This window comes from Microcebus murinus, chromosome 19, assembly GCF_040939455.1.
Source record: "Microcebus murinus isolate Inina chromosome 19, M.murinus_Inina_mat1.0, whole genome shotgun sequence".
Taxonomy (NCBI): Eukaryota; Metazoa; Chordata; class Mammalia; order Primates; family Cheirogaleidae; genus Microcebus; species Microcebus murinus.
Genome location: NC_134122.1, coordinates 573459 through 589027, shown reverse-complemented (window position 1 = coordinate 589027; position 15569 = coordinate 573459). Strand labels below are relative to the sequence as shown.

Sequence of the window (15569 nt, the reverse complement as noted above, 5' to 3'; positions counted from 1 at the left end):
TCTCACCTCATCAGATTTATTCTTTCAACAAACATGGAGAGGCTAGTAACACTGTGCCAGACTGTCACTCAGCAGTGACCAACACAGAACACCCCTAACTTCCCATTGCTTAAAGGGGGAGAAATGATGCTAACATCACTACACATAATATTCCCTCCAAAATATCTAGGATCTAGCCCATCCTTCCAGAAAGGCAGACATAAGGCCTGTTTTATGCACAGGGTAACAGGCTAAGAGAGGGATGAGAATGTCCTAAAAAGTCACACAGAGCACCCACATCCAGGAGGGAAAAGGAGGCTGAGAGAGGGCTGCTGATGGGATGGATGTGTCAGGGACCAAAGTTCGATGGGGACCAAGACAGATGCAACCCCTGCCCTGGTGGAATTCATGCTCGTGTGTGAGACAGCCAGTAAACAAAGGAACAGGTTATGACAAGTGCTGTGAAGGCCACCGGGATGGAGAAGCCATGCTGGGGTTGGTGGCCAGGGAAGGCCTCTGTGGAGAGGGCATTTAAGCTGCCCCCCAAAAGGGTGAAGAGACCATTCCAGAAAGGAGAGAAAGCATAGCACACGAAGTGTCCGTGAGGCAGGAAAGAGCTTAGTGGTCTGGGAAAAGAGAAGTGAGCTCTGGGTGCTGAGACACAGCGGGAGGAAGAGTGTGGCTGGAGTAGTGGGGGGGAAAGGCAGAGGCCAGGTGTTTGGAATTTATTCACAGTGCAGTGGGGTGCTATGGGCGGCCTTAGGCAGAAGAGGCACCGAGCTTCTGTGCGGGATTTGGATCAGAGGAGGCTGCTCCTGAGGTCCAGGAGCAAGGAAGGGAGTGGAGACTGGGGCATTTGGAACTTGTTTACGGACGACCAGACTTGCTGACGGGCCTGAGAGGTGGAATAAGCACTAGTATCAAAATACTGAGACTGAAAAACAGCAAGGCTCGGTGACACGCGCCTGCAGTCACAGCTACCGGGGAGACTGAGGCAGGAGGACCGCTGAGCCCAGTAGTTCCAGACCAGCCAGGGCTACACAACGGGACCTCTCTCTTAAAAAAAAATTTTTTTTTTTTTAAACTACTGAGGTGGAATGAGGGAGCCCAGCAGCCTGTTTACTCCAGGCGTGTACCGTTCCCTGCGGCCTCCCCCAGCGCAGCTGCCTAACCCGGAACCCCAATAGTACCGGCAAGAGTCCGCACTCTCTTCCGGCGAGGGGCGGGCAGGAGAACCACTTCCGGCGAAGGGCGGGAAAAACAGGCCACTTCCGGCGCGGCGATTCCGGACCGCCGTGCACCTTTGGTAGCTGACTGGGTTCCGCGGAGAGAAAGGTTTCCCCGGCCCTCTGGTCCCGGTCTCGCAGCGTCCGCAACCCGCGCCGCTGGAACCTTGCGCTTCTCCCAGGATCCCGTGCCGCCGGCTTCTCTCCTTCCTCCGGCCCCTCCACACACCTCAGGCTCCCTAAACAGCGCGGTCCTTGAGGGCTCTCTGTGCCCCTCGCGCCTCGATTGCCTGAGTCGTCTGGGCCCCTCTGCCCTCGTTTGATCCTTTTCGGAGCCCCGCTGCCCTCGGAGGCCCCCAGGCTGACCGTGTGGATAGCGGGAGACCCCTCGCTTCCCTGCTGCGATTGACTGACGAAGGTTCAGTGCCCAGATCTGACTGATGAGAGGAATGGAGGGGTGACCTGGCCGGGACTGAACACGTAGGGTCTTCCATGGAAGTCAGACATGGGACTGGCCAACCTCAAGGTTGCTGCCGAGCCTTCTGACCGCCCAGCTGGGGTGACAGGCTGGACTGACAGATTCCAGGGGGTTTGAGCTTGCCTGTCAAACAGGTTGCCTGATAGACTGCCCTGAACTGGCTCACCAAGACAGACTGGCCCAGGCCCAGGAAGTTCTGGGGGACCCAACCTCGATGAAAGTTCTGAACTGACCACCCACCCAGGCTGACCAGGCCAGCCTACTCCACCAACCTCCTGTCCCCATCACCCGTGCAGCCATGGAGAAGATGTCCCGGGTGACCACAGCCCTGAGCGGCAGCATGCTGACAGGCCGCACCATGCACTGCCACCTGGATGCTCCGGCCAATGCCATCAGCGTGTGCCGTGATGCAGCCCAAGTGGTCGTGGCAGGCCGCAGCATCTTCAAGATCTACTCCATTGAGGAGGAGCAGTTCGTGGAGAAGCTGAATCTGCGTGTGGGCCGCAAGCCCTCACTTAACCTGAGCTGTGCTGACGTGGTCTGGCACCAGATGGATGAGAACCTGCTGGCCACAGCAGCCACCAACGGTGTGGTGGTTACGTGGAACCTGGGCCGGCCATCCCGCAACAAGCAGGACCAACTGTTCACAGAGCATAAGCGCACGGTGAACAAAGTCTGCTTCCACCCCACCGAGGCCCATGTGCTCCTCAGTGGCTCCCAGGACGGCTTCATGAAGTGCTTTGACCTCCGCAGAAAGGACTCTGTCAGCACCTTCTCAGGTGAGGCCCCCTGAGGCAGGTTGGAGCAGGTGGGCATCTCTGCTGGTACCCAGTCTGTCCAGGCAAGCTGAGAAGTGCTCCATACATCAGAGGGCCTCAGATGCACTCCCAGAGGGCTTACTGGAGGAGGTGGGGTGGATAGGAGGTAGGGGCAGGCCTGGATGAGGTGTCACAGTGGGGAGGCAGGTGGCAGGACCAGCAGAAACTGGGGCTGGGTGTGGGAGGGGAGGGCAGAGCCCCAGCTTTCTGAAAGACGACCCAGTGGCTCAGCACAGGGCACACTGCACTACCTGCCTTTCCCTCACTGCAGAGCTCCAGGCCACCTCAAGTCTGCCAGGACTGCCAGGGTTCTCAGCCCAGGGAGGCAGAGGAGGTGGGGTACACTTTGTAGTTTCCCCAGGGTCCTTTTCCTGGGGACCACAACTTTGCCCAAGGACTGATGAAGGGTACAGATCCAGGAACCATTGAAACCCAGGAGTTTATGGTGAAAACCACCTGGCAATCCTAGCACTCTGGGAGGCCGAAACAGGGGGGATCACTCAAGGTCAGGAGTTCATGAAACCAGCCTGAGTAAGAGCGAGACCCTGTCTCTACTTAAAATACAAAGAAATTAATTGGCCAACTAAAAATATATAGAAAAAAATTAGCCGGGCATGGTGGCGCATGCCTGTAGTCCCAGCTACTCAGGAGGCTGAGGCAGTAGGATTGCCTGAGCCCAGGAGTTTGAGGTTGCTGTGAGCTAGGCTGATGCCATAGCACTCTAGCCCAGGCAAGAGTAAAACTCTGTCTCAAAAAACAAAACAAAACAAAAAAAACCCACCTGGCAGCAGGGGATGGTGGCCTGTAATCCCCATACTTTGGGAGCCTGAAGTGGGAGGATTGATCAAGGCCAGCCTGGGCAATACAGTGAGACCCTCATTTCTACAATAAATTTAAAGTTAGCTGGGTGTAGTGGCTTGTGCCTGTAGTCCCAGCTACTTGGGAGGTTGAGGCAGGAGGATCGCTTGAGCCCCAGAGTTTGAGGCTGGAGTGAGCTGTGATCACCCCCCTGCACACCAGCCCAGGCGACAGTGAGATCCTGCCGCAATAAGGAAAAGAAAAAAACACCTGGAATCCTGCTTTCCAGCCCAGGGTCTTGGGCTGCTCTGCATGGCAACTCTCTGCCCTTGTCTATGCCGGGCAGTCCTTAGGGGTGTCTGCTCTACCCGCTGGCCTCCTGGCAGAGGGTGCGTGACACCATCCCACAGCCACTCCTCGGGCCCTGCCCTGGGTACAAGCCCCCCTTGCCTCTCCCTCCACTGACACTTGCCCACAGGCCAGTCTGAGAGTGTGCGGGATGTCCAGTTCAGCATCCGGGACTACTTCACCTTCGCCTCCACCTTCGAGAACGGCAACGTGCAGCTCTGGGACATCCGGCGCCCCGACCGGTGCGAGAGGATGTTCACGGCCCACAACGGGCCCGTCTTCTGCTGTGACTGGCACCCTGAGGACAGGTGTGGGGACATGGGGGCAGGCAGCAGGGCTCAGGAAAGCTGTCTCACTGCCTCAAAACCTGTGAGACAGAGAGTGGGGAGCGGCAGGGCTGGGGGACCCTCTCTCCCGCCAGGAGAGGCCACTGAGCGCATGGGTGGGGCCCTCCCACAGGGGCTGGCTGGCCACAGGAGGGCGAGACAAGATGGTGAAGGTCTGGGACATGACCACACACCGCGCCAAGGAGATGCACTGCGTGCAGACTATCGCCTCAGTGGCCCGAGTCAAGTGGCGGCCTGAGTGCCGCCACCATCTGGCCACGTGCTCCATGATGGTGGACCACAACATCTACGTGTGGGACGTACGCCGACCCTTCGTGCCAGCTGCCATGTTCGAGGAGCACCGTGACGTCACAACAGGCATCGCCTGGCGCCACCCCCACGACCCCTCCTTCCTGCTGTCCGGCTCTAAGGACAGTTCCCTGTGCCAGCATCTGTTCCGAGACGCCAGCCAGCCCGTTGAGCGTGCCAACCCTGAGGGACTGTGCTACGGCCTCTTCGGGGACCTGGCCTTTGCTGCCAAGGAGAGCCTAGTGGCTGCCGAATCGGGGCGCAAGCCCTACTCCGGTGACCGGCGCCACCCCATGTTCTTCAAGCGTAAGCTAGACCCTGCTGAGCCCTTTGCAGGCCTGGCCTCCAGTGCCCTCAGCGTCTTCGAGATGGAGCCTGCTGGTGGCAGCATGGGCTGGTTTGTGGACACAGCTGAGCGTTACGCTCTGACTGGCCGGCCGTTGGCTGAGCTCTGTGACCACAATGCAAAGGTGGCTCGGGAACTTGGTCGCAACCAGGTAGGAGGGGCTGGGTCCAAGGGGGCCAAGAAGCCGTGGCCTCAGGGCAGGGGCTGGCTCCTGCAACACTGTACCCACCCAGACCACCCCCCAAGCTCGCACTCAGCTCTGGGTAGTCACCCCACCAGCCCTCACCCCAGCAGCTAAAGGTGCCAAGATCACACAGGGCTAGTGCTGTTCTCTGATGGGGCAGAGGCCTGGAGTCACGCAGCACAAGCCCCCTACTCTGCCCCCAGAGAGGTGTGCGCTCTCCTCTGTACCCTAGTCTCTTGTCACCCCACCCGTCCCCAGGCTCATTTCCAGTGTTTGCCTCCCAATTCTGTTTCCTTCTGAGCTGCTATAGTATGGAGACTGGATTTTTGTCTTTCCCATGGGCCTCAGCTTCCCCACCTGGGGCGGGCCAGGACACTGGTCTCCAGGGGGGTCCTACATGGGGTGCTGGGTGCCTGTCCCCAGGTGGCCCAGACGTGGACCATGCTGCGGATCATCTACTGCAGCCCTGGGCTGGTGCCCTCTGCCAACCTCAACCACAGTGTGGGCAAGGGCAGCACCTGTGGCCTGCCGCTCATGAACAGGTGGGTGCTGGGGTGGCTCTCCCCAGACCGTGGGGCTGCTGGAGCCACCCACTCATGGCCTCCATGCCCCCAGCTTCAACCTGAAAGATATGGCTCCCGGGCTGGGCAGTGAGACCCGGCTGGATCGCAGCAAAGGCGACGCGAGGAGCGACACCGCTCTGCTGGACTCCTCAGCCACGCTCCTCACCAACGAGGGTAGGTGGGGGTGGGCAGGGTGCTGGTGGGAGGGGCTGGGCCTCCCCCAGCACACCGCCCTGAATGCCCTCCCCGCTGGGCAGATAATGAGGAAACCGAGGGCAGCGATGTGCCCACCGACTACCTGCTGGGCGACGCGGAGGGCGAGGAGGATGAGCTGTACCTGCTGGACCCAGAGCACGCACACCGTGAGTGGGGCCCGGGGCGGGCTGGGGTGGGGGGGCAGATGAGGACAGAGGCTCAGAGCCCCCTTGCCCCGCCCCTGCCTCCCAGCCGAGGAGCCCGAGTATGTGCTGCCGCAGGAGGCCTTCCCGCTGCGCCACGAGATCGTGGACACGCCGCCTGGGCCCGAGCACCTGCAGGACAAGGCCGACTCACCGCACGTGAGTGGCAGCGAGGCAGATGCGACCTCCTTGGCGCCCATGGACTCCTCCTTCTCGCTCCTGTCTGTCTCACATGCGCTCTACGACAGTCGCCTGCCGCCTGACTTCTTCAGCGTGCTGGTGCGCGACATGCTGCGCTTCTACGCTGAGCAGGGTGACGTCCAGATGGCGGTGTCCGTGCTCATCGTGCTGGGTGAGCGGGTGCGCAAGGACATCGACGAGCAGACCCAGGTGTGTGACCGGGCCGCGGGACAGCTGGAACAGCTGCTGCCACAGGACAGCCCTGTGGCTGAGCCTGGCCCGTCCACTGCGCGGGGCGTCCTGACCCCCACCCTCCCCGCCCACAGGAGCACTGGTACACGTCCTACATCGACCTGCTGCAGCGATTCCGCCTCTGGAACGTGTCCAACGAGGTGGTCAAGCTGAGCACCAGCAGAGCCATCAGCTGCCTCAACCAAGCCTCCACCACCCTGCACGTCAACTGCAGCCACTGCAAGCGGCCCATGAGCAGCCGTGGCTGGGTCTGCGACAGGTGCGGCCGTGGGGGGCGGTGCGGGAGCCTGCAGGCCGCCCAGGAGCCCCTCGCTGAGGCCCCCTCCCGCCCGCAGGTGCCACCGCTGCGCCAGCATGTGTGCCGTCTGCCACCACGTGGTCAAGGGTCTGTTCGTGTGGTGTCAGGGCTGCAGCCATGGCGGCCACCTGCAGCACATCATGAAGTGGTTGGAGGGCAGCTCCCACTGCCCCGCCGGCTGCGGCCACCTCTGCGAGTACTCCTGAGCCTCCCCCGCCCGCGCGCGGGGCCTGCAGCTTGTGAGCCCAATAAAAGGAGTGGGAGCCGCTGTCGCGCGCCTGTCGTCGGTCGCGCCGTGCGGGCGGGGCGGGCGGCAGTGTCGCCACGGTGACCGGCGGCCAATGGCAGCCGTCGGTGCAGGTCTCCCGGAAGTGCTCCCTGGGGGCGGGCCGCGGAGGCCGTTTCCAGGTCCGGCGCGGCGCCGGCCGTTGCCACGACGACATGGCGGGCGGCGGGCGGGCTCCCGGCGTGCAGCGCGGCGGCGGGCTCATGGCGCCGGGGCCGCTTCTGCTGCTGGCGCTCTGGGCGCTGGCGGCTCCGGCTCGGCCCGGGCCGGCGGGCGACGGGGGATGGTGAGCGGGCCGGGCGGCCGGGCAGGGCCGGGCGGCGGGGGGCGGCGCGCGGCGCTGACCCGGCCGTGCCCGCAGGCGGCTTGGCGGGCCGGCAGTGGCGGAAGAGGAGCGCTGCACCGTGGAGCGTCGGGCCGACCTCACCTACACGGAGTTCGTGCAGCAGTACGTGCGCCCCGCCGCCTCCGCCCCCGCTCGCCCGCCTTGAGCGCTGGGTCACGCCCTTGTTTACCGGCCGGTCTGCCCCGACCGCGGATGCACGTGTGGGCGGGGACAGCGGTGGGCGCGGCTCGGAGCCGGCCGCGACTCTGCTCTTCCCTTGCAGCTACGCCTTCCTCAGGCCCGTCATCCTCCAGGGGCTCACAGACAACTCGGTGAGCGCTACGCTTGTCTGCGCATGTCCCGGCAACTCCCCCGTGCTGGGCCCGGCCACTAAGTCCTCTCCCCACCCCCACAGAAGTTCAGGGCCCTGTGCTCCCGCGAAAGGCTGTTGGCCTCCTTTGGGGAGAGAGTGGTTCGGCTGAGCACTGCCAACACCTACTCCTACCGGAAAGGTGAGCTGCTGCACACCGTGGTACCCGCCTCCTTGCTGGCATCCTCAAGGCAGGACCAACCAATCCTGACGCCCCTTTTCCTGCAGTGGATCTGCCCTTCCAGGAGTACGTGGAGCAGCTGCTGCACCCTCAGGACCCCACCTCCCTGGGCAACGGTGAGCCAGACCTGGGTGGCAGTGGGGTTGGGGGCACTTAAGAGTTCCCAGGTACCAGGATCCCTGCTCCCTGTCTTCTCGGCTGGCAGACACCCTGTATTTTTTCGGGGACAACAACTTCACTGAATGGGCATCACTCTTTCGGCACTATTCCCCACCCCCGTTTGGTCTGCTGGATACCACTCCTGCTTACAGCTTTGGAATCGCAGGTGGGTGCTCCTCGCCCTGAGAGGGTGCTCAAGGTGGGCACAGATTAGGTTTAGTTTGAGCATCAGCTGCTTATAACTGATCCCACAGGAGCTGGCTCTGGGGTACCCTTCCACTGGCATGGACCTGGGTATTCAGAGGTGATCTACGGCCGCAAGGTCAGCACAGGGTTGGGGATTGAGGCTTGGGACTCACTGACCACAACACACAAGAGTGACTGCCATTCCTGCCCCCAGCGCTGGTTCCTCTACCCACCTGAGAAGACACCTGAGTTCCACCCCAACAAGACCACGCTGGCCTGGCTCCGGGACACATACTCAGCTCTGGCGCCGCATGCACGGCCCCTGGAGTGTACTGTCCGAGCTGGAGAGGTCAGTGGCTGGCAGGAGAGAGCAGGGCCAGGCCAAAGGGCCTCCAGCTAATGCCTGTGCTCTACCCCTCCTCTTCCAGGTGCTGTACTTTCCTGACCGCTGGTGGCATGCCACACTCAACCTAGACACCAGCGTCTTCATCTCTACCTTCCTTGGCTAGTCAGACCCAGCAGCAGGCAGGCCCGTGTTACACACCAGCACGTGCCTACCTAGTGCTCACAGATTTTATTACAGAGACAGTGGTAGCAGCAGTGGCCTGAGCCCAACCCACCCTCACCTGTTTTCCAGCCCAGACGGGGGACAGGGGAGGCTTGTGGCCCAGCAAGAGCTATGCTGAGAGGGGAGCAGTCCAGAGCCCAACAGCAGAACTGATGGGATGCAGGCCCAGGGACACAAACTATGTACAGGGGCTGGGGGCTTCTGCCCCAGGGCCCTCCTGGGCCAGGACCCCAGGCAAGGTGCAGTGGGGGGTAGGGGATTTCAGTAGTCCTCCACCCAGCCGTTCTCAGAGATGAATGCGTCAATGACCTCCTTCATGGCCAGGTTGGGGATGAGCTGTTCCTGGGTCAGGGGGCTCCGGGTCACAGGGTCAAAGTGTCCCACGCGCTGTGGTAACAAGGTCAGAAGACACTCAGTGGGCCCAAGGGCCACGCTGCCGACCCTGTGCCCGATGGTCTGTGGGTCCTCACCTGCAGGTGCTCCTCGATGTCCTTGCGGTCATAAGTGATGCCACTGGGTGTGATGCAAGGCTCCCGCATCAGCTCGAAACTGATCTTACCACACAGGTAGTCAGGGATGTCTCGCTTCTGTGCCATACGGGAATAAGGTCAAGGACCAGGAAGGGGACACTACTCCAGCACCTGCTACCCAGACTTCAGGGAACACTCACCTTTCTCTTCTCATCCACCTGAGAGAAGAGCTCATCCATGTCTGCCATGTATTTGTCCTGCAGAGAATTGAGCACTGCGATTGGACCAGACACCCCTCTCCCGCAGGCACACACAGACCCAACATGCAGCAGGGGTGCCCTCGTGTCATGTGCACACATGCCCACAGACCCCTGCATGAGCCAGGGCACCCTTACATGCTTGGCCTCGATGCAGGCCTGTTGAGCCCGGACATGGCCTTCATCCTCAGCACCCTCATGGTTCCGCTGACACTCTTCCAGCTCCCTGGGGGTTGATTGGAAACTAGTCATAGACAGATCTAGCAAGCTGTCAGACCCTACCCCAACCTCAGGACAAATGAGCCTTCTTCCCCCTTGGTTTCCTGCTTGCCAGTGTTGGCCTTCAATAAACACTTGTATTGGTAGTTGGTGACTCAGAATTAATGGGAGACAGGGTGGCCTGGTGGGGGGAGGGGCCCACCTCTCACGCTCTGCTGCAATGAGCCGCGTGAGGTAGGAGTGCAGCTCACTCTCCTGATGGATGCGCCGCTCCTCAATGCTGTTCCAACGCTTCTTCTTAGCAATGCGCAGTGCGCTGGGGATGTCATCCCCAAAGTTGAGCCGCTGCTCCTTGGCCAGGCTGTAGGCTGGGGGAATGGAGGGCTTCAGGTCACTCTCTGGCCTGTCCACCCACCTAGTCCCAGGCGCCCTGCAGCCAGGCAGCACGGTAGCCCACCTCGCTGCAGATTGGCGATGGCCTCATCATAACTCTCCATCTCCAGCTGGCACTGCCCCAGGAAGAAGTGCGCCTTCACAGACTGCCCGTCCAGCTCCAGGGCGCGCCGGCAGTCGGCCAGCGCTTGCTCGTGCTGCTGCATCTTCAGGTAGCACAGGGCCCGGTTGGTGTAATACACCGCCACCAGGGGATTCCGGGTCTGGGGACCGAGGCCAGGCCAGCCACCATGAGGCTGCGGGCTCAGCCTCTGTCCCCAAAAGCTGACACCCCGATGTCCCAGGTCCTGTCGCAGCTTTGGGGCCCCAGGCTGGAATCAAAAAACTAGGCTTCTCAGTTGTCAAAGCCCCGGGTCCCAAAGATCTGGGGAAGGTGGAGTCCTGGCTGAGTCCACCCTCTTGGCTCCAAGTGGTCTTGTAAAGTTTCTCTAACCTGTAGAGAGCCGAGGCTTTGGGCCTGGAGTCCTCAAGGGGCAGGAGTCCCTGTCCTCCAACCCAGCCAGCCTCCCTGGGGGGACAGTTCTCCCGCAAGCTGGTTCGAGAGTCCCGGCCTGAAGCCCGCGTCCCGCCCCCTCCCCCGGCGCCGACGCCGACGCCGATCCCCCGCCCCGGCGCACTCACGATGGCGCGGCCGTAGCAGGCCGCCGCCTCCGGGTACTTGCGGCCCACGAAGAGCCGGTTGCCCTGCTCCTTGAGCTCCTGCGCGCTCGGGCTCTTCTCGGGGCTGCCGCCGCCGGCGCCCATACGCGCGCCGCCCTCCTTTTCTTCCTTGCCCTTCATGGCGCCGCGCGGCACGGCCTGGGCTCCGCTCCCGGGCTCCGCGCCCGGCTCGCCCTGCGCCCGCAGCCCGAGCCCGAGCCCCGCAGCCCGAGCCCGCGCCCGCGATCCGCTCGGGCCCGGTCCAGCGATCCGCCACCGGAACTTCCGGCCGCGCGGGGCGGGGCCGGCGCGATAGACACGTGAGGGCGGCGGGGTCGCGCGTACGTCCGACGAGCCGCGAGGGGCGGGTACGTTGGCGGGCGGGAGGAGCGCCTGCGGAAGGCCCGGGTCGTCCCGCGACACCCTTCCCGGGCGGCTGAGGGCCGGCTCCTCCCAAGCCTGCGAGGTCCGCCGGCGGCCCCACCCCCGTCCCGGCCGCACTCGGGCTCGCCCCTCGCATCAGGTCCCGCCCCGCCCCTCACAGCCGGGCCCGCCCCACTAGCAGAAGCCCCGCCCCTCGCATCAGGTCCCGCCCCGCCCCTCACAGCCGGGCCCGCCCCGCCCCTCACAGCCGGGCCCGCCCCGCACAGCAGGCCCCGCCCGCAGAGGCCCCGCCCCTCGCAGCCGGGCCCGCCCCACTAGCAGAAGCCCCGCCCCTCGTAGCTGGGCCCTCCCTGCCCGCAGAGGCCCCACCCCCGACGTGAAAATGGCTGCTGCCGGTGGGCTGTGGGGCTGCGAAGACCCCGGCCACCGGACCGCCATCGTGGAGCGCCACGGATATGTGCTGCGGACGCACGCGCCCCCGGCGGCGGCTGGAAGGCTGGACGTTGGCAGGGCGGAAGGGGATGAGGGAATCGGTAGGGCGGGCGGCCCGCACTCCCGTCACCGCCCTTCCCCCCACAGGTCTCGGCAGGCGCCGCCTGCGGCCATTGGGGGGCGAGAAGCACGTGACGCGAGGGCCGCGGCAGCTGCTGGGGGCGGGGGAAGCCGCAGGGGCGGGGCCTCCCTGGGGCGGGGCGTCATGATGGGCTGGGCCTCGCGGGGCGGGGTCTTCCAGGGACCCACCCACACACACACACCCGTCCGCCCGCGGAGGGGGCGCTTCTGGTCGCGGCAGCTGGGGGCCGCCAACCCCTCCGGAGCAGGGGGGACTGGGCTCGGCCGCCCCCTGCCAGAAGTGCGGGCCGCAGTCACGCAGCTGCGCGCGCTCCGCGGTGCGAGCCCCGCCACGGCCTCGGGTGAGCGGGCCGTGTCTGTGCGGCGCGCTCTGGGACAGGAACGTCACTTGGAGCAGGAGGCGCGAGGTCTTGGGCAGCCCAGGGCAAGTCTCCGAGACCCTGTCCCCACACCGTCGGGCCCGAGTGCTGCTGCTTCGCTGCCCCAGCGGTGCTGGCGGCCGCAGTGTCTGGCCTGCCGGCCCGCAGTGCACCCTCAAGCACTACCTGCTGTACCTGGGCCAGGTGCGAAAGTGAACCGTGGCTCTGGGCCAAGGTGAGCGGACTGCTGTGGGCAGGGAGGGCTTCCCGAACCCCAGGCAGGACCGCGACTGGTGTCCCTGGAATCGACTCCTGTACGGCCCCTAGCCAGTGTCTCAGGACCTCACCTGTGGCAACAGCGCTGTGGACCTGGGCCATAGGGCAGAAGCTGTGTCCAATCTTTGTCCTCATCTGGCCACTCATGAAGACACGAGGCGGGCCAAGCAGCACAGGACCCAGGCCACTGCCCTGCCGTGCAGGCTGACTGAGCAGGGAGCTGGCCACATTGCTGAACTCACTATGACTAGCAGGCCCACAGCCCTCCCCCTTGCCCCTAACTCCCATGCCTCACTCCAGGTGCAGAGGTGCAAGGGGGAAGAAAACCCAGGCCTTCATCATGGTGGGGGGGGGTCCCTTATGTTCAGCCGGTGTTGGGGGGCCAGACAAGCCTTCAGAGCCCCGGGACAGCCACCTAGTGCTGTGTAAAATATTTATTCATTTTCGAAAAAGGCTCAGACTGCAAGTCCTGGGGGTGGGGCTGAGGGGGGGTGTCACATGGACTCCTCTGCGGCCACCCACCCAGCCCTGGCCCAGCCGCCCTCCCACCAGGCCTGGGAGGGGCAGCCGGGGCTGGAGTGAGCCTTGGCCTCAACTCGGCGGGCCACAGGGGCCACCTGCCCCTGGGGAGCAGCAGCCCTGAGACACCCATCCACGGAGGCAGACACAAACGCCCGCCTGGTGGCCGGCCCCCCACGTGCCCAAGCCCGGCCCAGGAGAGCGGGTCAGGGCGGCGGGGGGACGTGAGTGCCCAGCAGGTCGTAGGCGAAGATGTTCCAGAAGACGGCGAAGAGCAGGAAGGTGCCGTAGGCCAGCAGCACCACCCACCAGCCGCACTGGTCCTGCAGGCGCTCCTCGTAGCTGCGCAGGATGGTCAGGCCCATGCTGACGCCCACCACTGCGCCCGCCAGGTGTGCCATGAAGCTGGGCTGTGGGCCCGAGGCAGGCAGCGGTGGGGAAAAGCGCAGCCACACGGCCCGGCCCACCTCGGAGCTCACTGCGGAGGGACGAGGCAGGTGGGAGGTGCCCTGGCTGTAGGCAGAGGGGCCCCCCAACCCTACCCGGCCCCTACTCACTGCACACCAAGGCCAGCACCATCCTCAGCAGCTTGTAGGGACACCTCATGCCAGCCCAGTTCTGATGGGGCGTGCAGACAGACAAGGCCATGAGGCACGCCAGGTGGGCCCCTCCCCACACCCCACTGCTGGGCAGCTCCGTTACCATGACGACGTTGGCCAGGTGTGCAGAACACAGGGCGTAGACCCCTCCGGAGCCTCCCACCACAGGGGCCCGCATATCAGTGATGGAGACCGTCAGGGAGCCTGTGTGAGCAGGGGTGGGACCGGGTGAGGACAGAGCCATCTAGTGAGGTGGGCAGAGGGCGCGCGCCTGCCTCACCTGCCAGCACGCCCGCCAGGTAGAGCAGGCTGATGCGGAGCAGGCCGTGCACCATCTCCAGGGGCACCCCGATCATCAGCTGCAGGAGGGCATTGAACCCCAGCTGCTCCAGCCTGGCCACATGGGGGACAGGCACGAGGGTGGGGTCAGCTGTCTACCCGCGCTCGCCTCAAGTTGCTGCCTCTGTCCCTTGGGCTGAGCCTTTCTGGTTTAATGGGTGGGGTGTCAGGGTGGGCTGGCCAGGCCCTCAGCCCCCACTCACCCGACGTGCATGAACATGTAGGTGAGGAAGCGCCAGGCCCGGGCACGGTGCCCAGGGTGGTACACGAGGGGGCTCTTCATGTACTCAGGGTGGTAGGTCTGCAGCACCCACTTGTTGAGGCGGGCCCCGTAGCACAGGAACACGATGATCTGGGGGCACAGTGTTAGGGCTGGTCAGAGCCAGGGACGCAGGAGGCTCCCAGGGCAGCAGGTGGGTGGTCCCACCTGGGCAAGGGTGACAGAGGCCATGAACACGGGGGGCGGGCAGCTGCGGTGCCGGTAGAAGTACCAGCGTCGGTCCACCTCACAGGGCAGGATCTCGTAGGCTACGTAGCGCACAAACCGCTTGTAGACACCCAGGCCCGGCTCATCCAGCAGCCCGTCCCGGGGCAGCGCCCGCTGTCCATTGGCAATGGCCCGCTTGAAGCTGCTGGAGCGCTTGCTGCTGATCTAGGAGTAGGGTCCAGAGCGTGGGCCACAGATTCTCTCCCGTGGGACCCCTGGCTGTGTGGCCTGCCCAGCTCCCACGTCCACAAGCCCTCCCCAGTGTGAGAGGGGCCACCTGCCCACACCCCTCTGGCCAGAGCACTGGGTCCGCGCAGGCCTGGGCCCTGCCCCTGCTGCCCACCCGTCGTGGCACTGACCAGGTCCACCAGCTCCTGGTAGCAGACCTGGCCCCGCTCGTTGCTCTGGGCCAGGGCCACCAGCATGTCCAGCTTGGCCGGGTCCAGGGGCAGCTCATGGCTGTGCACCAGACCGGCGAAGGTGTCTGCGCCGATGAAGCCTGTGTTCTCAGGGTCCAGCTGCTGGAGTGGGGGAGCCGGCAGCCAAAGCCTGAGGGTGGGCCGGCCCCCAGACCACAGGACTGGGCCAGGCCAGCGGCTAGGAGACCCAGTCCTCCAGCTCCCTAGCAGTTCTCACCTCCTTCCCTCTCTGCTAGGGGAGGGCCAAGGTCTGAGAACCGCCCTCCCTCCATCCCTCCCTCCAGGGGCCTGTTCCGGCCAGCCCTCTGCTGGGGTCCCAGACATGGTCAAGGTCGTGTAGGGGGGTGGGGGTGCCAAGCGAGGCTCTCTGGCAGCTGGGTCCCCCAGGAGCTCAGCCCCGCTGCAGGACGGCAGCATCCAGGGTGGTGCCGGCTCCCCAACCGCCCGCCGCATACCTGCTCCTGGATGAGCTGCAGCAGGGAGCTCCTGTCCATAGAGCCAGGGCCAGGCCGGGGGCCGGGGTCGGCGGCCGCGGCCGGGAGGGGCTGCTCTGCGGACGGCTCCGCTCCGCCCCAGCCGACCCGCTCCGCCCGCTCCCGCTCAGTGCCGCGCCGCGCTCAGGCCGCGTCAGAGGCGCCTGCCCGCCCCCACCGCATACGCTGCCACGCGCGGCCAGGACACGCGCGCACCCCGCACGCGGACGCGCCGGCCAGGCCGCCTCTGGACACACACCCTGGGCAGGAGCGGCCTGCGCCGCCCAGCGCCCATCCCCCACCCCTGCTCAGATACAGCCGCTGCGCGTCGCGCGCACCTTCTGCCTCCCTCCCAGACAGCCGCTGGGAAACTGAGTCAAGTGATGGCACCTGAAACCCCACCCATGCAAGACCTTTGGCACTCCCTCACAGGCTTCCTGGGCTCAGGCCTCTCAAGGATGCCACCTCCTCGGGGAAGCCCTCCCTGACCACTCCACTAAGATCCTTGCAGTTCATTTGTGTTTC

The 15569-nt window shown here is 64.5% G+C and overlaps 4 protein-coding genes across 9 annotated transcripts; 2 read left to right on the top strand and 2 right to left on the bottom strand.

The window, feature by feature from the left end:
- The first annotated feature begins 1247 nt into the window (after positions 1-1247).
- WDR24 (WD repeat domain 24) lies at positions 1248-6775 on the top strand. The gene is made up of 9 exons (XM_012737836.3): positions 1248-2462; positions 3778-3955; positions 4107-4779; positions 5236-5354; positions 5428-5549; positions 5633-5737; positions 5823-6163; positions 6280-6464; positions 6541-6775. Exons 1-9 carry the CDS (start codon positions 1982-1984, stop codon positions 6707-6709), a joined length of 2373 nt encoding a protein of 790 aa, XP_012593290.1. The 5' UTR covers positions 1248-1981; the 3' UTR covers positions 6710-6775.
- A 54-nt stretch (positions 6776-6829) lies between these two features.
- On the top strand, positions 6830-9670 carry JMJD8 (jumonji domain containing 8). Of its 4 annotated transcripts, none has more exons than XM_075994917.1 (9): positions 6830-7075; positions 7151-7237; positions 7398-7446; positions 7530-7626; positions 7713-7781; positions 7977-7990; positions 8079-8146; positions 8225-8359; positions 8439-9670. In XM_075994917.1, exons 1-9 carry the CDS (start codon positions 6845-6847, stop codon positions 8517-8519), a joined length of 831 nt encoding a protein of 276 aa, XP_075851032.1. In that variant the 5' UTR covers positions 6830-6844; the 3' UTR covers positions 8520-9670. The 4 variants fall into 4 exon arrangements, with proteins under 4 accessions (XP_075851032.1, XP_075851034.1, XP_075851031.1 ...); XM_075994916.1 differs by having other exon boundaries at positions 6897-7075; positions 7871-7990; XM_075994919.1 differs by lacking the exon at positions 7151-7237.
- Positions 8570-10926, bottom strand: STUB1 (STIP1 homology and U-box containing protein 1). Of its 3 annotated transcripts, XM_075994915.1 has the most exons (8): positions 10599-10926; positions 9982-10180; positions 9727-9892; positions 9444-9531; positions 9249-9305; positions 9049-9165; positions 8949-8965; positions 8570-8790 (listed from the first exon to the last, which is right to left on the bottom strand). In XM_075994915.1, exons 1-8 carry the CDS (start codon positions 10755-10757, stop codon positions 8757-8759), a joined length of 837 nt encoding a protein of 278 aa, XP_075851030.1. In that variant the 5' UTR covers positions 10758-10926; the 3' UTR covers positions 8570-8756. The 3 variants fall into 3 exon arrangements, with proteins under 3 accessions (XP_075851030.1, XP_075851029.1, XP_012593298.1); XM_075994914.1 differs by having other exon boundaries at positions 8570-8965; positions 9049-9162; XM_012737844.2 differs by having other exon boundaries at positions 8570-8965; positions 10599-10925.
- A 1654-nt stretch (positions 10927-12580) lies between these two features.
- On the bottom strand, positions 12581-15157 carry RHBDL1 (rhomboid like 1). Its single transcript, XM_012737835.3, has 8 exons — positions 15027-15157; positions 14512-14673; positions 14093-14317; positions 13869-14017; positions 13607-13719; positions 13430-13530; positions 13285-13345; positions 12581-13205 (listed from the first exon to the last, which is right to left on the bottom strand). The coding sequence occupies exons 1-8, from the start codon at positions 15063-15065 to the stop codon at positions 12934-12936; spliced, it is 1122 nt and encodes a 373-aa protein (XP_012593289.1). The 5' UTR covers positions 15066-15157; the 3' UTR covers positions 12581-12933.
- Positions 15158-15569: the final 412 nt, after the last annotated feature.

What these genes read in the sequence shown, in the direction of transcription:
- JMJD8 (XM_075994916.1), top strand. Translation starts at nt 6,945, where the DNA reads ATGGCGGGCGGCGGGCGGGCTCCCGGCGTGCAGCGCGGCGGCGGGCTC. An exon ending in CCGGCGGGCGACGGGGGATG is followed by an intron (nt 7,076 to 7,150) that starts GTGAGCGGGCCG and finishes CCGTGCCCGCAG; the next exon opens with GCGGCTTGGCGGGCCGGCAG. An exon ending in CCCCACCTCCCTGGGCAACG is followed by an intron (nt 7,782 to 7,870) that starts GTGAGCCAGACC and finishes CTCGGCTGGCAG; the next exon opens with ACACCCTGTATTTTTTCGGG.
- RHBDL1 (XM_012737835.3), bottom strand. Translation starts at nt 15,065, where the DNA reads ATGGACAGGAGCTCCCTGCTGCAGCTCATCCAGGAGCAG. An exon ending in CCTCTGTCACCCTTGCCCAG is followed by an intron (nt 14,018 to 14,092) that starts GTGGGACCACCC and finishes CTGTGCCCCCAG; the next exon opens with ATCATCGTGTTCCTGTGCTA. An exon ending in CCTGGCGGGCGTGCTGGCAG is followed by an intron (nt 13,531 to 13,606) that starts GTGAGGCAGGCG and finishes CTGCTCACACAG; the next exon opens with GCTCCCTGACGGTCTCCATC.
- WDR24 (XM_012737836.3), top strand. Translation starts at nt 1,982, where the DNA reads ATGGAGAAGATGTCCCGGGTGACCACAGCCCTGAGCGGCAGCATGCTG. An exon ending in GGCCTGCCGCTCATGAACAG is followed by an intron (nt 5,355 to 5,427) that starts GTGGGTGCTGGG and finishes CCATGCCCCCAG; the next exon opens with CTTCAACCTGAAAGATATGG. An exon ending in CGTGGCTGGGTCTGCGACAG is followed by an intron (nt 6,465 to 6,540) that starts GTGCGGCCGTGG and finishes TCCCGCCCGCAG; the next exon opens with GTGCCACCGCTGCGCCAGCA.
- STUB1 (XM_012737844.2), bottom strand. Translation starts at nt 10,757, where the DNA reads ATGAAGGGCAAGGAAGAAAAGGAGGGCGGCGCGCGTATGGGCGCCGGC. An exon ending in CATCGCCAATCTGCAGCGAG is followed by an intron (nt 9,893 to 9,981) that starts GTGGGCTACCGT and finishes CCATTCCCCCAG; the next exon opens with CCTACAGCCTGGCCAAGGAG. An exon ending in ATTGCAGCAGAGCGTGAGAG is followed by an intron (nt 9,532 to 9,726) that starts GTGGGCCCCTCC and finishes ATCAACCCCCAG; the next exon opens with GGAGCTGGAAGAGTGTCAGC.